This window comes from Knufia obscura (assembly GCF_036327395.1).
Source record: "Knufia obscura strain CCFEE 5817 isolate CBS 148926 chromosome Unknown scaffold_12, whole genome shotgun sequence".
Classification (NCBI taxonomy): Eukaryota; Fungi; Ascomycota; class Eurotiomycetes; order Chaetothyriales; family Trichomeriaceae; genus Knufia; species Knufia obscura.
The window spans coordinates 563425-581051 of record NW_027042698.1 but is presented as its reverse complement, the minus strand read 5'-3'; the positions used below and the strand labels follow the sequence as shown (position 1 = coordinate 581051).

The 17627-nt window shown below is 51.2% G+C and overlaps 8 protein-coding genes across 8 annotated transcripts; 2 read left to right on the top strand and 6 right to left on the bottom strand.

Annotated features, from left to right (window-relative positions):
- Positions 1 to 132: 132 nt before the first annotated feature.
- On the bottom strand, positions 133 to 1236 carry PMZ80_008991 (uncharacterized protein; the record flags this gene model as incomplete). Its single annotated transcript, XM_064877387.1, has 1 exon — positions 133 to 1236. One exon carries the CDS (start codon positions 1234 to 1236, stop codon positions 133 to 135), a length of 1104 nt encoding a protein of 367 aa, XP_064726889.1.
- Positions 1237 to 3263: 2027 nt separating this feature from the next.
- PMZ80_008990 (uncharacterized protein) lies at positions 3264 to 4232 on the bottom strand (the record flags this gene model as incomplete). The annotated part of the gene is made up of 1 exon (XM_064877386.1): positions 3264 to 4232. One exon carries the CDS (start codon positions 4230 to 4232, stop codon positions 3264 to 3266), a length of 969 nt encoding a protein of 322 aa, XP_064726888.1.
- Positions 4233 to 5229: 997 nt separating this feature from the next.
- Positions 5230 to 6477, top strand: PMZ80_008989 (uncharacterized protein; the record flags this gene model as incomplete). The annotated part of the gene is made up of 1 exon (XM_064877385.1): positions 5230 to 6477. One exon carries the CDS (start codon positions 5230 to 5232, stop codon positions 6475 to 6477), a length of 1248 nt encoding a protein of 415 aa, XP_064726887.1.
- A 1029-nt stretch (positions 6478 to 7506) lies between these two features.
- On the bottom strand, positions 7507 to 8457 carry PMZ80_008988 (uncharacterized protein; the record flags this gene model as incomplete). The annotated part of the gene is made up of 1 exon (XM_064877384.1): positions 7507 to 8457. The coding sequence occupies one exon, from the start codon at positions 8455 to 8457 to the stop codon at positions 7507 to 7509; it is 951 nt and encodes a 316-aa protein (XP_064726886.1).
- A 517-nt stretch (positions 8458 to 8974) lies between these two features.
- Positions 8975 to 9700, bottom strand: PMZ80_008987 (uncharacterized protein; the record flags this gene model as incomplete). Its single annotated transcript, XM_064877383.1, has 1 exon — positions 8975 to 9700. One exon carries the CDS (start codon positions 9698 to 9700, stop codon positions 8975 to 8977), a length of 726 nt encoding a protein of 241 aa, XP_064726885.1.
- A 519-nt stretch (positions 9701 to 10219) lies between these two features.
- PMZ80_008986 (uncharacterized protein) lies at positions 10220 to 11254 on the bottom strand (the record flags this gene model as incomplete). The annotated part of the gene is made up of 1 exon (XM_064877382.1): positions 10220 to 11254. The coding sequence occupies one exon, from the start codon at positions 11252 to 11254 to the stop codon at positions 10220 to 10222; it is 1035 nt and encodes a 344-aa protein (XP_064726884.1).
- Positions 11255 to 11674: 420 nt separating this feature from the next.
- Positions 11675 to 13546, bottom strand: PMZ80_008985 (uncharacterized protein; the record flags this gene model as incomplete). The annotated part of the gene is made up of 1 exon (XM_064877381.1): positions 11675 to 13546. The coding sequence occupies one exon, from the start codon at positions 13544 to 13546 to the stop codon at positions 11675 to 11677; it is 1872 nt and encodes a 623-aa protein (XP_064726883.1).
- A 965-nt stretch (positions 13547 to 14511) lies between these two features.
- On the top strand, positions 14512 to 16974 carry PMZ80_008984 (uncharacterized protein; the record flags this gene model as incomplete). Its single annotated transcript, XM_064877380.1, has 2 exons — positions 14512 to 14580; positions 14635 to 16974. 2 exons carry the CDS (start codon positions 14512 to 14514, stop codon positions 16972 to 16974), a joined length of 2409 nt encoding a protein of 802 aa, XP_064726882.1.
- Between the last annotated feature and the right edge of the window lie 653 nt (positions 16975 to 17627).

The following is a 17627-nucleotide window of genomic DNA, read 5'->3' as shown; positions in this document are numbered from 1 at the left end:
GCAATACCGCCTTTCCAACATCCTTCGCCTCTTACGGACTGCTCCGTTACCATAACTCAATCTTATAGCCTTCGATCTGCTACGCTATGGCAACAGCTTCGAAAATGGACTACCAGCATTTACGCAACCAGACTAGCTAGCCTTGAGGATGTCCTGCTTTATACTGAGATACGCTCGGTCCAGCGTTGCGATACATTCGGACCGAAGGTTATTGAATTCCTCAACATCAAATCGCATAGCTGCGTTCGTAAGGTTTTGCAGCGTCGGAAGCGCCCAGCTGCTGTCAAGTGCAGCAATTGGGGGAGATTCAAATCTGTGAACAAGGCTGTTCAAGTTCCTAAGTGGTAGGGAGAGGTCGACGATTTCGTCTTGGCTTGTGACCACTTCAATAACCCTGCGGCGGTGGCTCTTGTTCAAGGCATCGTCTCGCACTCCGTGAAGCTGGAATTGGTCGCAGCGGAGTATTTGCAGAGCATCTATCCAGCGCTGAAGCATGGCGAGTTGTAGCATCTCCGAATTGAGGAACATAAAAGCAACAGAGCATCCCACAAGCGCAGGCGCAATATGGGTGAGGAGGTCGCGAAAAGGCCAGTACCTGCATCCGATGTAGTGGGTGTGCCCGACGTTCAGGCGTACTTCTAGTTTCTTGAACTTGAACAAGAGTTTCATGGCGTTCTCGTGAAGCTGCAACCCTCCTCTAGGTCCTGTGCTTACCACGTTGGAGCCATCAACAGCACGTTCGCCGCATACAAGAGCATTGCCAATGCGGTACATGGCGCTTATACCGGTGCCGGCGACGGTGGTTGGACAGTCGCCTGGAAACATATCGACCTCCAGCGTGTTCTCTCCGTACAGCAACGGCCAGCCCTGATACAACAGCTCCTGACAGACTCCAAGCACTGCAGGTGTTAGGCCGTAACCACTCACAACAGTCTCGCCTAACAAGAATTGTAGATTCTCGACAAAATCTTGCTCTTCCGCGCAATTCCATGCAGTTGTGTAGTACCATTTCGCCCTTGGTGGTTCGTAGGTCCTTCTCTTAGCCAATGGTTGTTCGACAACCAACAGCTCCCGTAGAATGATCAGTCTGATCTCAGTGGGAAGACCCATTAGTCTGCTTTGATGCGGATTGACTGAGCTTGGAGATAGGCATGGTGCAAGAGTAGGTTGTATAACTTTTGTGGCCGTTGTGGTCGTGCAAGATGAATCCCGTTGAGGATGCGTCTTGTCGGCCATGATCAGCGAAGAGTCTTTCGATTTGGTTCAATAATCGAGGTGGCCAGGAATGTTGGGTTTCGCTGCTTGAGTTCCAAAAGGAAGATTTCGTGTATCGAGGAAATGTGTTGCGACCAGATGTGGAGAGATGTTGGAAGATGGTGGACGATGTAAGTAAATGATAGAACCTGCATTATCACCACTGCCAAGCCAGTGGACACGAAAGTGAATGACAATGCACGCGATTGTCACACGGATCATGCTTGCTCCTAGAAAGCACTGTCAGGCTCTCAGGCTCTCAAAGCTAGCGCTGGACAACTGGGTGACCGCTGACATCCTTCGCAGTCGCGCTAATAGTTTTGTTGCTTGTGAAGTGCAGTCCTGGCTCTGGCCGATGGTTCCCCTTTGCTCGGGTGCGGTCGACCAATTCCTGCCAGTGCCCAACAAAGGACTGAGTATCGAACCTGCAGGCAGCTCCCAACAAGCGTCTCAAGACTTCAACATCGTTTCGAAGAATTCCGCAAGTTCCGAGAAGGGCCCTTCGTTCCTGCCATAAGCTGCAAAGGTTCTCAGCTTACGCAGGCAAATCATAAACCGGTCCGATGCCCTCAACGATAGCTTTGATTCCCGCATATTCAGTTTCCGGTACCATCGCCATCTCGAAGGTCCTGCAGCGGATTATCTCGAACGTGCCGATTAGACGTTCTGTAGTACATCGGACCAATTCCTTAAACCCAGAGGATAAACAGGCAACGGACGGATTAATTTCGTGCCAGTAACTGAGGTGTTCAAAGGTAACAACAACGTGCTTGTCCCGCAATTGATCTCTGATGTTCCGCAGAAACCTCACTAGCAGCATTGGCTCGTGTGACAGCGGCTTTCCTGGTTCGACATGCAGCATGACTCTATGGAACCTATGCAGTTGTGTCTTGGTTAAGTTGTGCTGTACTAATTGTGTAGCTGGCAACCCGAGCTCCACGTACGACGCTGCCATATCTCCCTTGGCATAATTCTCGACACGTCCAGTGCCAAGTTCGACTGGAATGCGGATTGTGTTCTCCGACACGAACATATAAGTCCCGATTGAGTAGAGTAGCTGGCATGTGCCCAGCACCCGAAGTTGCAGTTTTTCCTCTTGCTCCAGTCGAACATTGGCTGGACTCGGTATCGGAGCTTGTCGTACGACGATGTAGCGCAAGATAAGAACGAGCACTTCGGGAGGACACCGTAGAAGCGGGCTTTGTTGCTGAAGAAGCTGAGGTTCGCAGAAAGCGCTGGCAGCTGTGCATTTTCCGCCACCGCAGGCGTGCTCTGTAGTACAGGAAACCATCGTTGACCATAGAGTGATCTTCTGCAGCTCACAGCTCAAGCCAGGAAGCAGCTAAGTCCATTTTTTAGAAGATAGATTGTCCCGACGATGGGACTGCACCGTCCTTTGACCAAAGCTCGATCAAGCCAGCCGGCTTAGAATTGTCCCGTCGATATCGTACCGACTGGTTGCCTGACAGCAGGCGTTGTTCCAAGGCATGACTTGTATTTTTCACAGGAGTATCTCCGCATGCCTGCTAGATTACTGTACGTGCAATGGACACCATGCCCTTGTGAAAAACATCAACCATGCCTTGTACGTGGGCAGCTCGCCAGCAAGGGCGCGCCATTTTAAGTCATTGCTTGATCTGGTAATTCGCATTCAGCGATCATGCTAGAGGTCCACAAGAGAGATCCTCCATGTCAGCACACTCCGAAGACGATGAAAAATCATCCGCTGTATATCGGTATGAACGATTAGAGCGATGAAGTAAGAAATCCGAAGCCAGAGAAAAATCCCCCGAGAGGAAGTCGGTTCTTTGGCGTGGAAACTCAACCGGAACCCCCACCTTGGCAGTACCATTCCTGTTCGGTACTAGTGTTGGTGGACGGGAGTGAGGTGCCAAGGTATTTGGCCCTCGACCTCTTCTTCGTCTTTCATCATGCGAAGCTCGGTCATTTTCAGCACCAGGCGCAATGAATTGTGCGAGCAATCCATTCTAGCGGGCCATTTATAGTCGTCAAGTCAAGATTGATCCGTCAAAACGAAAGATAAGCCCAGGCTGACTTCCTCCCTCCATATGGATATTGCATCGCACAACTTCATACATGTCTGTCTCAAAGAAACACAAGGTATCCTCCTGCTCACTGTTCTCAACTAGGAATGCGTGACCTACAACCACGTCCTCTGCGTTTCCATCCACGACAGCTCGATACTTCCCCTGCCAACTTTTTAGGCGAGCGCCATACACTTTCGCAGGCTGGAGGGTCGGTCGCTGATCCGGATTGAGCAGATGCTGCAGGGTGTCTGCGTCTGCTAGCCTGCCGTAAAAGAAGTACCACACCGGATACTCGTTTTGTCGTGGTCGTGGTTCGAAGCAAGATGTGCTTGGACGATGTTGAGGTAGCGTCATATCGGTTCCCAAGTACGGCGCTAGGCATTGAGGGCTGAGCTCCTTTGCTGCTTTCGATAGCCGTACAATCGTTGGACGAAACAGTGGGTGGTTTACTGCAAGCCAAGCAACGAGCGTGTCTTTGTCGTGGCACTTAAGCTTGACGAAGGCTGCGGCGCCATGCTCTCCTTGACCTGAGCACATATCTGGTGCATGACTCAGACCAAGGATTGACTGAACCACACCTGGAGAAGACACTCGACCATCGGCTTGCACAATGTATGTGCCTCTTGATCGTGAGACATTATTTTCGCGAGATGCGGTTGTCGGTTGCTTTTGCTTCTCCAGTGAGTACGCATATGCTTCTTTGTCGAAGCCTTCTGCTTCCTTTGCCTCACTTATGAGGCTCCAGTGGTCATCTGTGATTACGGTCCTTGACATATCATTCCGATACGCCTCGATTGCTGCTCGCGCATCAGTGGCGGAAAGGTTGAAGAGTTGCTGCCATCGCTTGATGTCGAATTCGGAAGTATCGATTAATGCTGGGTCATTGCCAACCGCATCTACCATTGCTTCGAGTGCGCCGAGGATATCCATTTTTATCCAGAGCTATGCACGTAATATGATTGACCTCACTGCAGAACCGCGAAGGCGAGGTAGGTATGCGCTGACACTGAAGGGAAAGTCGTAAATATACAGACAGTAGCCGTCGCCGTATGGGCATTAACTGCAGAATTCAAAATCTGGCGGAGAGATTTAATGGACGGCAGCATGACTCACCCCCCTACGGCAAATTCTGGTACGCAGGTCCTCACCACCAGACCGCTTATCACAGAACTTCCTGCCGTTTCCTCTGGTACCGAGAATGATACGGAGAGGGTCGACAGCCGTAACTACTCCGTCAGATGAGCCGAGCCCCAACATTTTGACTCGCTACTGCCGCCGGATTGCAAGTAATATTCGAAACGAAGCGAGCAAGTACCACTGCGCAGAAGCGCGGTGCTGTGAAATGCCTCCGGCGTTCGCGAGGTCTGTGGATTACCTTCTGTGCAATTTCAACGGAGACCAGATGGTCCGCCATCCGTCCTCGTCCCATACAATTCAGTAACATCCGGAACTTCATCCCCAGACCTCACGTCGGCAACCGCCACCAACCTTCATGCGTTACATTGGCCCTTTCCGTTGCCCTGATCTTGCAGCACGCTAGAAGATAGCGGCCGCCACCACGGGTTCTAACTAACGCTATCGCAGCGCTAGCTAACCAGAATCAGCTCAAGATCTACTGGGATCGTTCTTATCAGCAATAAGCACCGTCGGCTGGGATAAGCATATCTTTAGTGGAAGATAGCTGCCGCCACAGCCCTCTGGAACTGCTGAATGCAACTTACCTGACCTGTTCGTAGGAGTATCGCTGACCAGTGCTCGCTACAAGACATCAGATGTTCGAAAAGACCAGAGGACTTCAAGTACTTAAACAAATAAGTATCATGGCCAACATGAGTCTCGCCCTTCAATCACATCCTGCAAGTACACAATCCTCCATCATACTAAGCCAACACGCAGAAGTCCCTCTCCAGCATCAACAAAACCCAGCATGTCTCCCACTTCCTTCCGCATCGCCATAATCGGCGCCGGTCCAGCCGGCCTAACGCTCGGCCTCCTTCTCCACAGACACGCCATCCCCTTCACCATCTTCGAGCTCCGTCCCAAACCTACATCCTTAGACCTCGCCAAGCCCTCCGGCTCCCTTGATCTCCACGAAGAGTCCGGCCTCGCCGCACTCAAAGCCTGTGACCTCCTCGACGAGTTCATGCTACTCACAGGCGACTGTACCGAAGCACAAGTTATCGCGACCAAAGACGGCACCATCATCTACACGGATGAAGGCGAAGGTAGTCACCGCCCTGAGATCTCCAGACACAAGCTTCTCCAGCTGCTGCTCTCGCATCTATCTGCCTCAAGCATCAAATGGGGTCACAAACTCATCTCCGCCCATAACACCACGGCCTCCACTGGGCACACCGAGATCTCGCTTGACTTCGGCCCAAATGGCACCCAAACCTTCGACCTCGTTATCGGTGCGGATGGCACCTGGTCGAAAGTCCGCGCTCTCCTGACAGACATCAAGCCGCAGTATGTAGGTATGCATTACATCACCCTCGACATCACCCAAAACACGTCTCAACACCCACACCTATCAGATTTCATCGGCACCGGGACATTCACTTCCCTCGCGGACCATCACGGTGTTATCTCGCAGCGCTCCGTGGCGGACTCAGCTCGCATCTATATCTTCATCTCGACATCCGATGAGCACTTCGCGAGCACGAGCGGTTTGGACACAAAAACCCCCACGCAGGCGAAGGGGGTACTCCTCGGTGACGACGCACCGTTTGCCCGATGGGCTACCACCATCAAGGAGCTTATCGCAGTCGCATGCGACGACGAATCAGCCAATAACCCCACCGCAACCCTCGATATAAAACCGCTCTACCGTCTCCCCATCGGCCACACCTGGACACACCACCCAGCCGCAACGCTCATCGGCGACGCGGCGCACCTTATGAACCCCGGCGCAGGCGAAGGCGTCAACTCAGCTATGTTGGACGCGCTCTTGTTGTCGCGGGCTATCGTCAAGGCGTTTAAGATGGCTGGGGAGGACGCCGCTTCTGTTCAGGATGCGTTGGAGCCGTTGATTAAGGAGTTTGAGGTGGATATGTGGGCGAGGGCGAAGGAGATGGCGGAGGAGACGCTGCAGATTGGGGAGATGATGTTTGGTGGGAGTGATGGGTCGGGGGATATGGCTGCGTGGTTTCGGAAGTTTGGAGAGTCTGATGAGTAGGCGTTCTCACTTTGGGACATGAAGGTGGCTGTGGGTAAGCATCAGTTATAGGGACTGGCGTGCCCCCAAGGTGCGAGATCGAAGGATTCTAGATGTCTTGTAGATGTGCGAATCTAGCCCATCATACCAGCTGCTCTGCCTCTCAAGGTCGCTCTTTACAGTGTACTGGTGTGCCCCCGAATACAGAGAGGCGATCATGTTAATATGCCCCATAGAGGCATCATGTCGAGGTTAGTCATGAATGTGTGAGATGGGAAAGCTTGAGTCGTGAATTGCATGCATCGATCGTCTGGGTCTGCAGCGCTGCAGGATCGGTAGATGCATGAATATCTGCAGACGTTATGATTGCTTCTGAGGGCAAACTGTGATGATATTCATGCATGAACAAGTCATGGGGAACGTGACGGCTTAAATTCATTCCTTTTTCTGGTCGCTGTCGCAATCCAGACAACATCCCATAAGACGGTCAACTTTGAATGAACCAAATCTTGTCGAAAGAACGCACCTGCTGCGATAGGGCCCGTGTAAGGCAAGCACGTGTTGTGAATAAGCAGGCTTGCGCTGGTTCAAGGTACGAATGGCTGTTGGACATTGAGAAGTGGTATATGTGGTGATCTCCGACACATCATCGTCTACCCCCGGACTTTTCCGCCTCAGCGTCTAGTAGCATTGCTGATGGATAAAGGGGACCAGAAACGAAGCTCAACAGCATACCTACTTATTCGATCTGCACGCACATGTCAAAGAACATTCAAGAACGACACTTGCTCCTAGTTCTCTTTGATTCATAGCCCATGTGATCCCGCAAGTCCGTGGCAGAATGTCTCAAGAGCTGTGTGATATCGAATTATGACAGAGATGAAGGCGACAACTGTTCGTTGCTTGGACTATCCACTCAGGCTACTAACTGGACATGGTATGCTACTGCTCTCATTGCCGCTCACGGGCTGCCCGTATTTGACCTCTGTGCCACACAATCCATGAGCTGATCAGTCGCAGCTACTTCACCCTATACTACAGCCTCATTCTCTATCGAACTCGTGAGAGAGCCCATGTGTTGGGGTCGTCCGCCCTGAGAGTCCGAGTCTCGTCAAGCAAAAGACGTTGCATCATCGCAAATATCCTTTCTCGCTCCGACTCGAATGTCTTCGAGTCAAAGCACTGAGCTGCGATTCGTAGCCTTCGCAAGACGTTCTCCATATCGTCACTCAATTCCAGTCGCAGCCGGCTCGAATGTCGATGATAATATGCGTGTACTTGATCGTACAATTTAAGTGGATCTCGGATAACTTCTTTGCTTTCAACAATGTCGGCTGTGCCTTGCCAGAGCAACTTGTCAATGCCACTGAACTTGATGGATTCACACCGTAGAAGTCGGAAGGCGGCCAGAGACTGAGGGCTTTGTGCGATGGCATCCGGGACTTGAAACACCACGTTGACAAACTTGCGCCGCGGTGCATTGGATAGGCATCGAAAAGCATCAGTGAAGTTTTCCGGGGAGATGTACCTGTAGTTGTGGACGTCGAGGAGAACTCGAGTAGCCTGCTTGAGAGGATACCATTCTATGTTTGATACCGAGACATGCTCATACGTACCACAGTATTGGTAGTGATCGAGCATACGGACTCCAGCACCTGTCACATGAACCCTGGAGATATTCTCGCTGTAAAGTATTGAGAACCCTTCACTATAGAGCTGTTGACAAGACGCAATGATGCTAGGCTGAAAGAATCGTGTGCGGCGTGTATACGTCTTCCAGACGGCGTGAGGTCTTCGCTGGCTGACATGGCCTGACCTTGACACCCGGATATCCTCTTGCAATACATATTCTGCTCTTCGGTACTGAACAGCAGTCCTCCCATACACGGGCTCCGCAGTCTTCAGCAGCAATCGCAGAATCATTAGCCGCAGTTCGGCCGGGAGTCGAGTCAGAGGACTCCCAATTTGATCGTTGCGTGGCAGGCTGAATACAGGAGCCATGGCTGCTTGCTGTTGAGGTTGTGCTTGTGCTTCCAGTATCACCGTGAACGATCATCTAAATTCTGATCAGCAAACAGATAGAACAGAGGTGCTAGCACAACTCACAAATCATGGAGTGATGTTGAGACCGAATGCAAGCTTTCAGCACCACAAATCGTGACAATGAGGTCGCTGGTCAGTTGACGAGGATATTGAGATTTGAGAGTGCAACTTGAAAAAGAGGAGAATTCTGACTCCAGTAAAGGTTTGGCGGTGTAAAAGTGTTGGCAGGCGCGCAGGGAAGATTGGTATGCTCAATGATGATCAAGGAAGGAACGCGCGACGCGTGGTATCTTCATAACGCTCCTTCCTCAACAATATTACAGGAGGCAGTCGCGCTCATAATGGCTTTTCGCTACGAGGTAACAGCCGACGGACATCTTTTGAAACGCTTTGACAGATATGAATGCCTTCAGACTTCTGATGTCCTTCTGAGAACAACCTGAGGACTTTCCGAAGGTGTCTTGACCTGAACGCCTTACAGTCCAATATGTAGCCGTGACATTTGTACTTCTCGGACTGCGCGTAAGCACACCTCATATTTGTCTCTCGCCTGCGTGAATCTGCCCTGATCAATCTCGTCCGCAGATTTGAACATCCCTTTGAGTTGCTCCCGCAGATCACATCGTAACGCTTCCAGGCTTGATGAGTGGTGATCCCCATAACTGGCAGTGTCATGAAACATGCATTGCGCGTACAGACATATATTAGCAATGTCAAGCACCTCTTCTCGGCTCTCAACTAGAGAGATCAATGATCTGCAAGCCTCCTCGTCGTGACTGGTGATTGTGAAGGATTTGCATCTTAGGATAGTGAAAGCAAGTAAAGGGTTCTTGTGCACAATGTATGGATAGGGGTCCATTCTTGTAGGCTCAACGGGTCCTTCCAGTATACCAGCTGGCATAGCGAGCCAGATGTGTTTACAGTCTAAGACATGCTTGATCTGGCGGATTCCCGATAGGAGAATGTGGACCGCCACTGGGTTCATGACGGTTATCTGGAACCTTGAGAATGGTTTCAGAAAAGCAATCTGCTTCTCGTTGGGACGTTTGCTGTGAGGATATGTAACAACGTGGCATGGCCGATGCTGAATGTACATGCCTGCCCCCTTACTGTCATGAATGGGCACGATACCAATATGCACAGTGTTTTCGTTGTAGAGCAGATCCCGTCCCTCGTCTCTAAGCTGATGACAGGTACGCATGATGTTGAGATCGAGAGTGCAGGGAACTAGAGTCTGCCAGAGAGCTATTAGTGACGATTGTGTGACTAACAACCGTAGGATCTGAAGACGAAGCTCGGCAGGTAGGAGTAGTAGATGACGCAGAGGCATTAAGGAGTTGGAAGCCGTCGATCAAGATGCTATGGCTTGAATAGGGAGTTTTGGTTCGAAGAAAGTACTGCAAATCGATGATGGTACAGAGGCGATGATCAGGGGTAGTTCTGTGCTCTTATCGCATTGATGGCGATTGCTCCGGATTGTGACCATAGCAAAATGACAACATTTGCAATTGCCAACAAACCGAAACAGCCTCGTGCATCTGAACATTGCTTGTATGCGCTCCTCTTGCTATTGTTTGCATGGTTTTACTACGGCGCTCCGCTCCGCTGTTGAAACCTCGTATAATGCCACAGCAGGCTAAGTATCATCGTATGTCGTACTCGTTCATTCATTATTTTCTTTTTCCTTCTGTCATGTCGACATCCGCGCAGTAAGCGTACCTCATATCCCACCCACTATCTCTTTCCATGCCGGGACAAAGTCTCCTAAGAAGTATGTCACATACAGCCCAAGACCTGCAACAAGCATACCATTGACCTTCTCGAGCCAGGTGTGGAACCAGATAGCCGTAGTCGTCAGCATGAGGATATCAAGTGCCACAACACCGTAGAGGAAATATCGCGAATAGACCCTGGCATTGGCTTCAGTTTCACTTTCCCAGCCACCCATAGACTTCTTCTCTTCCTCGGTCAAATCGTGCGCCACGTTGGCTGCCGCTCGAGGTGAAATGCTTGGATGCTGTGAAGCGCGGTCTGCAATGAAGAGCTCATAGAGCAGAGAGGCAGAAGACAACACCAGCATGAATGTATGTCCAGATATGTCGTGGCCACCGGACCATAATCCACCCGATCTCTTGCATACAGAAGAGCTGTAGACTGTCGCAAGCTTAACCGCAGGATTCTCTTCATACTTTGTTGGAAGACCTTCGCAATGTCCGCCGGTCAGAGTAAAGGATCGGTCGATGATAGGAGGTCCGAAGAACCACTGTGTCATGAAGAACCAAATGGTTGTCAGCAGGACGTATCGCACAGCAGCATGAAAGTAGTGATTGGCCATTCTATTTCGTGTTGTAAGTGGTGTCGCCTTGACAGATGCGGCAGTAGGTCGCGTTGTGAGCTGTAGGAACGCGAGGGCGAGAGTTGTCCACAACCATCCTCGCTTGACGAATATGAGGTTGACCAGATTCCGCTTTCCTGCAAAATAGCTTGGCTGTATAGTCGGTGCGTTGAGGTCGGATGTTATGCCTGCTGCCAACGGCTCTTGCCGTACCGATGCGCCAGGAGAGATGGCAGCATAAAGAGTCCCGATCGCTAGAATGACAGGGTAGACTAGTAGCAGGAACGGTGTCGGACGAGCTGAAGAGCTCATGGTGGGCTTTCTGCGTGTGGGCGATCCTTCTGGTGAGGGTGTCGCGGTCCGCACCTTTTGTGGTGTTGTACCATTCCTCAGGTGGGCATTGCGGGTAGTGACAGGCATTTTGAGGGCTATAATTTCATTGTGCCAGGAGAGTGAAGAAGACAACGGGGTGCGCTGTCTAAAACAAACACTGTGGCAGCAGAAGTGATTCGATGGCAGGAGAGAATGTGCATTCAAGGAAAATCACATATTACGTCACTTCATTGCGCGCCACTAACGCAATTGTTTACCCGAACTAGCTAGCCACATTCGGCTGGTGAAGGCTCGAAGTTCCCTCGGGTGAATAGCGAGGACCTTCCTCAAACAGAAGTTAGACCAGAAATCACCTCGTCACAACAATGTGCTTGATTATGGGCAGTGTTAACATCTCTATCTCCTAGTCTCGACCGCTGGAATGGCGTATTCATCAGTGGCGTGCAGCGGTAGTCCCAACAACATCAAGGGCGATCTTTCTCACACGCCCCGGTCACGATATGGACATCAGGGCCTGGCTCGATCTTCTGTGGTGATCTGTCTCTCAGCATCCCTCAACTGTTCGTTGATCGGTCTGTCGTCGACAGTCTCCTGCTGAGCCTCCTTCTTCTCATCATCCTCATCCCCTTTGCTCTCATCATCAGCTGCGGCGCCGTCGTCTTCTCCTTCGACCTTCTTCTTCTCATCAGCCAGCGCAGCTTTCATGTCTTCCCGAAACTGCCTACGTCTTCGTTCAGCTTTCTGGGCCTTATATCTGATCTCTGCCTCTTTCTCCTGTTCTTTGCGCTTTCGCTCTTCATGCTGATCCTCCATCCACCGTTTGAGGTCCCTAACTGCTCCTTCTGGGTCTTTCTTGTGCACGAGGAGATAGTCTTGTAGATCAGCAGGACTGAATTCGCCATCTGGGATTTGGTCTGCGAATTGTTTGGCGAGATCTTTGGTATCAGGGCTGGAGGACTTCTCCGCAGAGGCGGCAAGACCCGGCTGAGGCAGGTCAACATACATCCGCAAGAAGATTTCTTCAGCTTGTTGTTGAGACGCATTCATAAAGGCCACCTTGACACTTATTCGACCAGCTCGCACCAGTGCGTCGTCAAGTTCATGAGGCTTGTTTGTTGTCATGATGAGGATATGTCCTTCTGGTGCTGCAACACCATCGATAGCGTTCAAGAGACCCGAAAGACTGACTCTTGTAGCTTGCTTGTTTGTGTCTTCGTCGTCTGAGTCGAGGTTTGGTTCTGCTTTGTTGGTGCTTGAAGCAGCTGCGACGGCACCCTGTGGTAGACCTCGGCGCATGCCTCTACGACCACCACCACCAAACATGCCGCCGAGGCTTGGGCCCGCTGTATCTGCAAAGGGCTTCTTCCGAGAAAGACCGGCTGTGTCAATATCCTCAAGAAGGAGCAGAGAGGGAGACGGCAGTTGGTTCATGAGAGACATGAGGTCGGAATCCTGAAGTTCGTGGTCGAGCAGGGTAAGAACGTAGACATCGAGGTTGAATTTGGAGGCTAGAGCAAGGCAGAACGAGGTTTTTCCACAACCAGGTGGTCCGTAGAATAGGTAACCTCTTCGATAAGGTATGCCATGGTCGCCGTAGAAGTTCTGTGTGGATTCGTCCATGTACTCTTCGATGTCCTTCAATATGCTCTGCTTCTGACCAGGGTCAAGAATGACCGTGTCGAGAGCTCTCCGCGGCTTCGCAGTTAGGCGAGACCAGCTGAGTCTACTGCTGTATCCTCCTGTAAATGGTCGTCTGATGATAGTCATGGTTCTCTCCTTGTCCTTGTTCATCTGGAAAACTTCCTCAATCAAATCCTTGATAGGCTGAGGCGAGCGACCAAAACATGAGATGTTGAGGATCTCTGTGCGCTTGTATCGGTTGCTGGAGTAGGTGTGGCCCTCTCCGGCAGTCCTCTTGACGAAGAAGATCCGCCTATTATGGATGAATATTTGCATGCCTTGGGACTGTTCGTACTTGATTTTGGGGTCTTCAGTGGGCTTGCGGGCCATTTCCTCCATGTCAGGGTCATGTGGAAAGCGCCGCCGCCGCCTACTCTCTTCGGCTGGAGTATTGGTGATGGCATTGAGTGTCTGGTCTGCCCGTAGAGTCTTCTTGTCGCTGATCCAGGCAACTAAATATTGGAAGAGGTCTTCTTCGCTTGAGATGGTGACAGTTGATATCAGAAATTGGGCGAACCTTGACCACAACGCCTTGAGTCTATCCAGGGGCCCAAAATACCATATTGCCAGTACTGCTCCGAGTACTCGGATGATTCGAGGATATCTCTGGAGAAACGGTTGTGCGCCCGGGATAAAGTTTGTGATTATGTACTCTGGCAAACTGCCGAGATCAGATCTAGCGGCTCTGGCGATGTCCATAGTGCCGGGCAGGTGGTCTATAGAGATGTGGAAAGCTTAGACATGTAACACGGTCCTTTCTATTTTCGATTAGTGTGAGAATCTGTTTGCAGTACGTGTCGTCCTTGAATGTGTCAACACAACTAGCGGGTGGGTTCGTCAACGGCAAACGGACGCCTGATCTATGACAGATGGCGCCAGACAGAGGACCTAGATAGAGAAGAAATAGCTCAAGGGTGATGAATAAGTAGTTGACTCAAGAGCAACAGATCGAGGCTGTTTGAAGTGAGTTCAGGCTGCAGCTGCACGACGCTCAATGGTGGGTGGTGGACATCAGGCAGACTGCTTCTGGAGACTCGGCTATCTTTGTGCCGCCAGTTTTGCCACCGATCATGCATTAACTCATATGCGGTGTGATGGCAGGCTGTAGCGCCAATGTGATATGATAGCTCAAGCACTACATTGCAACATGGAGTCCGTGGATGTCAAACTCAATACCGAATTTCTCAGAGCATTTGCAAGCCCCAGGGAACGGATGACTATCCGCACCGAGCTGAAGTTCAGCAAGAAGCAGCAGGCTCATTGTGCCCCTCCGAGGCTAATGTGGGATCTTAGAGCATCAAGCTCGAGCTGTAAATCACTGTTGCTTTCCATAGCACTTCAACCCCGTGTTTGACGTACATGTGTAGTACAAAACCCAAGACTTGCAGTGGAAGGAGAACGAGGCGTGTGACGGTGGTGATATCAAATAGAGGAGGACAAGCTCACGTGCGCGGGCGTCATCCCCGCTACGAAGCGCTAAAGCTTAAAATTGTTTAGTAGGACGAACGCGCCCCGAAAGTAAACAACATGGGCAGGTCCGTCATTATTGCAACTTCTCCAAACCGCTGACCGCACAAACTGGAACCACAACCACGACTACCTACTTCCCCATTGCTCTTTCCTCGACAACATTCATGCTTAGATAGCTTTGGTTCCAGTACAGCATGGCTCGAATTGCTCGAGACTCGACGCCGAAGCGTCGGTCAGCAAGGCTATCCAACCAACCGCCTGTGGTGCGCATTCTCCCATCAACAAAGTCAATGCCAGTATAGCTAACACGTCTACAGTCTTCACGAAAGACACCCTCAATTAATCAGCTCGATGCTGTCCTCGAAAGAGACGAGACCCCAGGCGCCGAACAGCCATCAATCGACAATGTTATTGCTACACCTTCTACACGAAAAAGCCTTGACGACCGGATGAAGGCCTTGTCAAATGTTTCTACTCCCAAGACCGAGCCTAAGCCGGCTAACGACCAGATGCACCCAGCTACAGTTCACCAGACTACTGCGAAAGCCCCAGATTCAGGCTTGAAGTTAGGATTTGCAGATATTGCTACCACCGGACGAGCTTCGCTTGCCAGCCTCCAGAACACTCCAAGTCGTCCTCGCCAAAGCCTGGCGCATACAAACATCTCCCCGACCTTTCAATTCAAATTCAGTCACGAATCGAACATGTCGGACCAAGGCCGAAAGTTGATGGACAGTATACGAGAGGATGCCGCAAGAATAAAGGAACAGTTGCGCCGCGAGCAAGAAGCGGAGGCCAGAGGAGAAAACATGCTTGTGGATGCTACAGGGAGAAAGATTGCGAAGCCGACTGCAAAGGCTGGCCGGTTCAGCGATGTCCACATGAACCAGTTCAAGAAGATGGACTCGATCGCAAACCACCCTTCATCCTTCCGTGCAAGACCAGGCTTTGCAAGACCAACCGAACAATCGCTGAAGCGCTCCTCTTCAAAAGCCGAGCTGGGTGAGCCGGAGCGCCCAAGAACAGCCGGCAAGAGTCCTATTACCCGGATCCCTCCTCCAGTCACTGGCCGTCCTACCTCGATAAGCCCGTTCAAGTCCATACAACGACCCTCTTCGGACGAAGCAGAAGCTCTCACTAAGCGACTACGGAGAGATGGTGACGAAGATGTCTCGACAAGCAGACCAACCACTCTGCCTCGACCCGCCTCTAGCAGACTTCTATCTCCTACCAAAGCCTCCGCTGCTCGCACTGCAGATGGTGTAACAACACCAACCAAGCCGTCCACACTGCCACGGTCAAACAGTGTGAAGTCGATACGATCGGTTTCGCGACCCTCCACTGCAGTCCCCATGTCAACATCAAAACTGCCACAAGCACAGCTGAACAAGCCACTTCCTGCTGTACCAACAGTAGCCAACGCATCTCCATCTAAACAGGGCTTGCGACGGTCAGCATCCACCAAGAGTCTGGCAGCTCCAGCTCAATCGGAGGAAGAGGAGGCTCCAAAATCGAGGATACCTACTATGGCGAGTCTGAGGTCGATTCTTCGCTCGCCCAAGAAGTTTTCACAGGCACAAACCAATACTCCAAAACACAGCTCGACCATACCCGTGCCTGCTAGCTCCCAAAAGAAGGTAGACTTTACACCTTCTGTCAAGTCTCGATATGCTACAAAATTGGCTGAGGCCAGTCCATCGCCTGCCAAGATCGACAGATCAAGGGCGCCCGCTCGAGATTCTTGGCAGCCTGCTATACCATACGACTCCTCCGCATTCGTGGTTAACGACCCGGACAATGAAGAAGCTTGGAGCGATGACGAAGAGGAAAAGGGCGGAGCACCAGTCACATATCCTAGTCTCCCCACTCTAAGCCCACGACCAGCATCCAGAGCTGGTGCGGTGTCAAATGCCAGCACAGGCGCAGTCGATCACACATTCGGTACATTCACCCGTCAAGCCCGCGAACACGGCCGCCGAGAGAGCAAGGAATTCAAGAGCATTTTCACCACTTTACATCCGAGACCGGGTACTGCTCCAGGTAGTGCTACAACCAGTCTCACGTCCGTGAACACACAGGTGAACCGAACGAACCCGATCGTCAATGCGACACGTGTTGCTTCCACAGCTTCGACAAAATCCGTCTCACCACAAAAATCGCAACCGTCTCCATCGACTATCCGCCGTGTCCGCGCATCAGAGCCTGCGGTCGCACCGCCAATTCTTCCCTTCACCGACATTCCAGATACCAACACTAATGTATCATCCATCCCACATGGTCTACCAGGCAAGAAACGTCGTCACGACGCCGATATTGCAAATGACAAATTTGGTCGGGATGATGACGCAAAGGAGAACAGACGAATTACACATATTCCATCTCTTCCTGGGGCTTGGGAGGACTCGGCAATTGAGAAAGAGGACGAAGATGAAGGCGAGAAACGTGGTGGCAAGAGAGCACGTGTCGCGCCTCCTGCTCCAGCGTTGTCTTCTGATAACGACAAGCAGGCTGCTGAAAGAGAGAGGAGCCCTATCAAGAGACGAGAAACCAATGCACGAGAGCTTGCGGCGAAAACTGCTAAGGAGAGGAAGAAGAGCATGGCTGGTATCAGTCTGAGTCGATTGAACGCACTGGCCAGTCCGAAGAAGAGAGGTTAGCGCTCGTGCTTCTGGTAACAAAAGGAATCATGATGAGAGGGGTTGAGGACTGAAACAATCGGTGTTGTTTTGCCAGCCTGGTTGTGCTTGGCAGCTGGTTGGTTATTAGCGCCGTGTTCTGGTGTCTCTTGTTGATAGGAAGAGGCTATTTGGTGGTTTATGCGAATTTCTTGTCAATGTTGCTTTGCTGTGAGTTTGTTGAGTTGGGTAATGACACTGCATTGGGTCGGCAGGATGGAGTATGTTGTACAACACGATTTGCATACGACTGGAAAAGCTGAAGCTGGAGTTGGGGTGCCTGTGGTTACAACTCCCATTGAAGACTGACGAAAACTGATGATATTGCTATTCATGGTATAGAGGTTTTGGCCATCATGGCACAAAATTCACAATATTCCATCCGCTGGTGGCTTCTTCGATAGCCTACTACCCACATGAGTGGGTACAGAAGCTCCTGGAGTAACGCGAGCCCTGCGATGAAAGCGAGCACTCATTCTTTGTCCATCAGGCATATATGATCTCCATTAGCGTTCATAGTGCTTCTAGGCAAAGCATTGGCCTACCTCTTTCTTCCATCGAAGAGTCGAAGCCCAAGATGGAACGCGCAAAGTGGACAAAGAAAAGCTGTAAATAAGAACAATGTCCCGCAGGCC